The sequence below is a fragment of the Thamnophis sirtalis genome, unplaced genomic scaffold, assembly GCF_051295495.1.
Source record: "Thamnophis sirtalis isolate CommonGarterSnake01/CBP01778 unplaced genomic scaffold, rThaSir2_p1.2 scaffold_1, whole genome shotgun sequence".
Taxonomy (NCBI): domain Eukaryota; kingdom Metazoa; phylum Chordata; class Lepidosauria; order Squamata; family Natricidae; genus Thamnophis; species Thamnophis sirtalis.
Genome location: NW_028261381.1, coordinates 154012778 through 154019310, shown reverse-complemented (window position 1 = coordinate 154019310; position 6533 = coordinate 154012778). Strand labels below are relative to the sequence as shown.

The 6533-nt window shown below is 49.0% G+C and overlaps 1 protein-coding gene across 2 annotated transcripts; it reads right to left on the bottom strand.

Annotated features, from left to right (window-relative positions):
• Nucleotides 1-273: 273 nt before the first annotated feature.
• On the bottom strand, nt 274-6013 carry BMP4 (bone morphogenetic protein 4). 2 transcript variants are annotated; one of them, XM_087728360.1, is made up of 3 exons: nt 5743-6013; nt 4026-4468; nt 274-1430 (listed from the first exon to the last, which is right to left on the bottom strand). In XM_087728360.1, the coding sequence occupies exons 2-3, from the start codon at nt 4459-4461 to the stop codon at nt 553-555; spliced, it is 1314 nt and encodes a 437-aa protein (XP_087584486.1). In that variant the 5' UTR covers nt 4462-4468; nt 5743-6013; the 3' UTR covers nt 274-552. The 2 variants fall into 2 exon arrangements, with proteins under 2 accessions (XP_087584486.1, XP_013910255.2); XM_014054780.2 differs by having other exon boundaries at nt 4050-4468.
• Nucleotides 6014-6533: the final 520 nt, after the last annotated feature.

Sequence of the window (6533 nt, the reverse complement as noted above, 5' to 3'; positions counted from 1 at the left end):
TTCCCCCAAATTACACCTACAAAAGGTTGGGGGAACAGGCCAGTCCGGGTAGTTGGCAATTAAGACAAGTTTAAAAACAGTGGGGGGGGGGCCTGAGGGGAGGGAATGACTCCATATTCTTTCAACTGCCAGAAGGAAAAGCCAGGACATTGATAACTCGGCAACCCCAGCATGGTCCTCTCTGGATAGTATCAAAAAATAATAATAAAAATAAAAATAATTTTATAAAATCTATTGGCTTTACCTTTAAAATAATGACTCGTTTTATTTTATTTTTTTATATTTTAATATGTCGTTATAAATATATCTTGCCAAAATATATGATTATTATTGTCAAAACATTTGCACATAAATAAGGTCAAGGAGAACGGATCAAGGGAGTTGTAGTTGTCACCGCGAGAAAGAGGCTGATCAGGTTTGGCTTCCTCTGTGAAATCAAAGGCCATTTCCCCCCCCCCCACCTCCCTTCATCCCGGGCACATTTTGGCCAGACTGGCTGGGAGGTGGCAAGTGGAAGAGACAGGGAGAACTCATTCCCCCCCCCCTATTCTTTTAACGACAGCCGCATCCCTCTACCACCATTTCCTGGTAGTTCTTGAGAACAACTTTATCGTACTCATCCAAATAGAGCATGGAGATGGCGCTCAGCTCTGTGGGGACACAGCAGGCTTTGGGAATGCTGGAGTTGACGGAATTCACCAGAGTCTGCACAATGGCATGGTTAGTAGAGTTGAGGTGGTCAGCCAAAGGGAAGGGGCAATCCCCGTGGCAATAGAACGCTTGGTAGCCTGGGGGGGCCACAATCCAGTCATTCCAGCCCACGTCGCTGAAATCCACGTACAGGGCATGACGGCGACAATTCTTCTTGCTCTTGCGTGGCCGCTGGTGAGGATGCTTAGGGCTGCGTTTGGTCCTCCGGGTGAGCAGTGACTGGCCCCTGCCATCGTGGCTGAAGGTGACCAGGAGAGGCCGGAGGTGAGCCCATTCAGCATCCTCCAGATGGTCTCCTTGAGGTAAAGAGCGGCTAATCCGGACATGTTTGCCCTGGTGAGTCTGCGTGGGGTAGAGGTGGACGACCTCCACTGCCAGCCCGTGGTTGGGCTGGCCACCTGCGGTCCATCGGATGACTGCGGGGCTCACATCAAAGCTTTCCCAGCGGCTCACATTGTGATGCACCAGGCGTGTGTCCAGCAGTCTGGTGACCAAGTCCCCCCCTTGCAGGGGCTTCATCACCTCATAAATGTTGATCCGGTAGAAGCCTTTCTCCCAAGCCTCAGTGGTCGCCAAGGCTTCCTCTTCATTGATTTTCTGCCGAAAGAGTCTCAGCTCTGCAGAAGAGACGGGCTCAGTGGGCGGCACACTGCTGAGGTTGAAAAAGAAGTGGAAGCGAGTGGGTTGATTCCATGGGTTGGCCACGTGTTCCAGGTGTTCTGGAGGAAGGAAGAGACAGAGCAAGAGAGACAGAGACAGAGAGAGATGCACAAAGGGGAAGAGGTTAGGTTGATGCACCAAGGAGAAGATGCAGTTTTGCAAGCCCAGGCAATTCTAGACATTATATTAGCGATAGGATAACACCGTGGGAATGTGATTTCCCTGCTGTTGTGCACCAAGATGGAAAGGATGCCCCCTCCCTTGAAGAATATTCCCCATGCCCCCATTTTCATGGATTTCATTTGCTTTAACAGAATAACAGAGTTGGAAGGGACCTTGGAAGTCTTCTAACTTCAACCCCCCCTGCTCAAGCAGGAGACCCTACACCATTTCAGACAAATGGTTGTCCAATCTCTTCTTAAAAACCTCCAGTGTTGGAGCACCCACGACTTCTGGAGGCAAGCTGTTCCACTGATTAATTGTTCTAACTTTCAGGAAGTGCCAAGCCGCGGCCCATGATACATGTCAGGGGTATCCCATGGGGTTTGCCAACAAGGCAAGTAAGTCATGGGAAAGTCCTGCTGAGATTTAGCATATGAGTTTCAGCGTAGAGTAGCCTTCTCAGCTGGATCTCAGAGATGATTTCCTGGGAAATTAAGCCAACGAAAAGAACATTGCAAGCTATATTTCAATGAACCTTTAGTTGGAACTTAATCCTGGTGAAATCAGTGGGGCTTCTATCAGCATTATCATGCAGCAGCCAGGATGCTCCAAGGGGATACTGAGGCAAAATCTTGGATGCTCCGAACCAGATAAACTTTCCCAAACAAGCCTGGCATCATCCTTTGCTTTGGTCCTACCTCAGTAACAATTTGCAGGGGTGCTGCCAAAGTTCAGCCAGGGTGCCTAGTCATGCCCTCTGGCCAAACCTGTGAGCGCATCTCCTTTGTCCTAATTGTATCATAATTCATTCTTGTATTTATAAAATGCCAGGCACGTGCTCAGCCCTGGACACCATCAAAAGAAAAATGGACTGTGCCCCATGGAGGGGGGGGGAGAAGGAAAAGCAGAAATTGTGTCACATCTTTTAAGAAATAACAAAAGCGTAACCCTTCCCAGGACTGTTTCAACCCCCTCCCTTCCCCAACCTCTGCCTATCTTTTGAAATAAGCTCTTCTCACGATCCCTAAATTTCAAGGTTTTTTCAGAAGCTACAGTAAGAGACAGATGCAGCTCATGGGATGGTGGTTGGATAAGACTAAATAGATCTCTTCTGAAAGGGAAAATCGGATTGCAAAAAATATTTCTCTAATGAAACATGCAGACTTCTTCTTCAAAACTCCATGTGGGTTTTCTTTTTAATTCTTTGAAATAGATTCACTTACAAGACAAACCAATTAGTTCACAAAATCCAGACTGGCAAAAATACAATCCTGAACAAGCAAATTTACACCATGGACTTTTTTTTAGGGAGTAGGAGACCCGAGACAAAACTCATGCTAGGAAATATTGGGGGGGGTTCCAATTATAACACCCCTCCCCTCTTTCTAGTCATTCACATTGGTCATTAAAAAGGAGAGTGTATGGACGCACCCCCCCCCCCAAAAAACCAACCATGAGTGGGGAAAGTTTTATCTAAAGTTGGTATGGAGGGCAACAATAATTCCTACATAAGCTCCTAAGGAGCAGGGATGGGGGAGCGGGTAACAATCCAGTGCAACCAGCGTGAAATCTGGAATATCACTGCTGTGATCTGATGGAATATGTTGTTAGAGCTGCATGCGCAGGATGTGAGTGCTGACACTCTCACTTTGTCCCTTGCATGCATGCACGCACACGCACACACGCACACACGCACACACACACATGCGCGCGCACACACACAGAGGGAGGGAGGGAGAAAGGGAGGGAGAAAGAGACAGAGAGAGGGGGGGGAGAGAGAGAGGGAGACAGAGAATGTGCTCTACCCAAGCTATGAAACCAATGATAATTATTCGATAATCGGAATAATTGCTATTTTTATTACTATGCCAGTTCTATCTGGATGCATTCTCAGTTGTGCAAGGGTGGCTTTCCATAGCTTTCTGTTTCTTATTAAAGCCCCGGGGACCCCCTGATAACTGCTAAGACAGCAGGACAAGCACTGCAGGCTGTTATTTCCTAGACAAAATGCTTTTTTAAAAAAAATCAAGAACAGTGCATTAAATATCCTACAAAGCAAGCCCTCCTTTTTCTGGTGACCGTTAAATAGGAAGAAATAAAAGGAAGTGGGATCCTCGTCCTATGCCCTCCCTTTCCCAGGACAGCCCGATTCTAGAATATATCTCTGAAAAAGCAAACTTTCCGTTTAAATCTACCGGCATCCAAAATGCAAATTGCTAGAAAGATAGCAAAATATCAGGAGGGGGGGGGGAGGTAAATAAATCTGCCTACCTGACCCTCCAGTCAAATTCCCAGGTGAGGAAGCTTCCAAAAAGCTTCTTTCTGCAGCCTACTTTTCCTATGCTAGTCCATTGAGTTTGGGGGAGCTTGTAAGGGGATCCTTCAGTTGCTACTTTGGTCAGATTCTTCCCCCCCCCCCCAAATCTTATTACTCCGAAGAGGCAATTCTGAAATCCCATCGCTTCTCCCTTTAATGCAACACCCGAACCCACCTAACTCCTCATCTTGCAACGCACCTTCATGGTGAAAGCTTCTCACAGTGTTGGCACGGCTGGTCGATTTCTCGGGATATTGGAGGTTGAGATCTTGGAGATTTTCCTCCTCGTCCCCAGACTGGAGGCGATAGAGATCCATCATGTAAGAGGGGACGATGGCTGTTTTGCTGGGCTGTGGCCGCCGGCGCAGCCCAAACATCTGGAGGAGGGTGGCCTCGAACCCACGCAAGAGTTCATGGTTTGGGAACAGGCGGTGTGCAGTTCCTGAGGCTCCGTCTCCGTCTCCTCCTCCTCGCTGCTGCTGCTGTTGATGCAAACCCGCAGCCACCTTCTTCTTCCCAGTCTCAGCAGGTATCAAACTGGCCCGGTTGGAACCTCCTAGGATCACTTGGCACAATAGAATGACCATCAGCATTCGGCTACCAGGCGTCATGGTGTCTCTGGGGGGGGGGTAGAAGTGTAGAGGGGGCAGGAAGCAGGGAAGGAAGGGAGGAGAAAAGGAATCAGAGCAAGCAAACAAGATTGGTGAAAAAATTTAAAAAATATATATTTTATTTTCCTACCCTTTGTTGGGGGGGGGATGCAAACAACAGTTTTTTTTTTTGTTTTTTTTAAGAAAAGAAGTGGTTACTCAAACTTTGGGCAGAATGCCTTTATGTCCCCCATCAAATGAATCCCCACCTATTTTTCCCCACTCTTCTTGTTTCTATCTGACTATGCGGGCTAAAAACGGGATTGTGCTGGAAGAAGTTCTCAAGGGAAGGCTCCCATTCAAATCCATCTCCGTGGAAGAACTGTGCCGCCACCACCACCCAGCCACCCACCCCAGGTAGAAAACTCAAGGCACTCCTCGCTCGGAGTTGCCCCCTTTTGCAATGCGGAGAGGGAAAAAACACGCGGGACAGGAGCTGCGGGTCGGACGCTTCGGGTCATTGTTAATAACCCTCCCCGTCGGCGCAGAAGCGCTTTTCCATCGGACGTGTTTCGGGGCTTTATAACCTTCCCGGTTCGTAGACGCTAACCACTAGGACTTGCCAACTCCCAAGGAGCGCTCCTGATCCAGTGCTTTGTGATCGCAGAGGGAGGGGAAAGCGGGGGGGGCGGATAAGGATGCCCCCCTCCCCGCAGAACCCTTAAAGGGCTTTTTTTTTACCTTTTGGGAGGATGGAGAGAGGTTTAATCTATTGGAATAAGTAAAGCGCGGCGCTGCTATCCATGTTTACTCGGAAATAAAACTCGGTTCGAGAGAGTTTGTTAGGTTCGAGGAAGCGGGCGTTAAGTCTGCAGCCCGAACCGCTTCGCAGCGACTTGTTTTTCAGGTGCCGAAGAAATCAATTACAGAAATGGAAAATCCACAAGGAAGGAGTTCACTTTTCTCTCTCTCTCCCTCTCTCTTTCTTTCTCTCCCTCCCGCTCTATCTCTTTCTTTCCCTCTTTTCCTCCCTCCCTTTCTTTCTCTCCTCCCTCTCTCTCTCTCTTTCTTTTTCTCTTTCCCTCCCTCTCTCTCTCTCCCTCTCTCTTTCTTCTCTCCCTCTCTTTCTTTCTCTCTTTTCTTCCTTCCCTCCCTTTCTCTCCCCCCCTCTCTCTCTCCCCTCTCTCCCTCTCTCACACATACGCGCGCACACACACTCTTCGGATCGTTTCTAGCCTTAAAATGACCCTTATGCTTTACATCAAAACCACAAGGGGGAAAAAACACGAAAGCGCTACTCACTGACAGAGAGCAAGGCATACAAAAACAGTCCATGGTTCTTGACAGCCAGCGTGAAACACGACTCGTGGGGGGAAAAAACTCGCCGCGCAGGGAAATCCGGAGTCCGCTTGAGGGAAAAGAGGAGAAAATCGCCCTTGGCTTGCTGCTGCCGCCGCCGCCGCCGCCGCTCTAGCTATTGCGGATCGCTTCTCTGAAGTGCGGAGAGGAACGATCGCTGGGACCTGATGCTCCGGAGTGGCTCCTGGAAAATGAATATATTTGAATATAATGAACACCCCCCCCCCCCCGACAGGCCGCTGCTTTTCTTCCAGCTCCAGGGAGTGTCACGTGGGCTGGAGAAGTCACTCCTCGCACCGGCCTGTCCATCAGCGCAGCACAAGCAAAGCACCGCCCTTCCCCCCCCCCTCTCCCGTACTGGGATTTGCAAGTGGATGTCCCACCCCCTTGGCCTCTGTCAATCTCTCCGTAACTCACTTTTTTTTCTTTAAAAGGCACGATCTTCTGCAAGATTGGCTTTAACCTGAGTGGGTCTTCCAGCTGGGATGATCTGGAGGGCATCAGGTTAGGGGAAAGTTACACAACCCATGTGGGATGCCTGTAGGGTCAAGGAAGAGTTTGCGGGTGTATACATGGGCTGTCACGCATCACCCCAATTCTTCTCACCTTATCTGGTGCTGATTGGGTGCCCGCCAAAGAATGCAGCTCAGACCTTGGACTGTTGCTCCTCAGGGTCCAATGAGAATCTATCAGGAAATCTTGCAATTTCCCCAAGAATAGTGTCACATTTATTT

Bases quoted from the DNA above. Each gene is read 5' to 3' on its own strand.
- BMP4 (XM_087728360.1), bottom strand. From the start codon at position 4,461: ATGACGCCTGGTAGCCGAATGCTGATGGTCATTCTATTGTGCCAAGTG. The intron at 1,431-4,025 runs GTGGGTTCGGGT...TCCTTCCTCCAG, and splicing joins GTTGCAAGATGAGGAGTTAG to AACACCTGGAACACGTGGCC.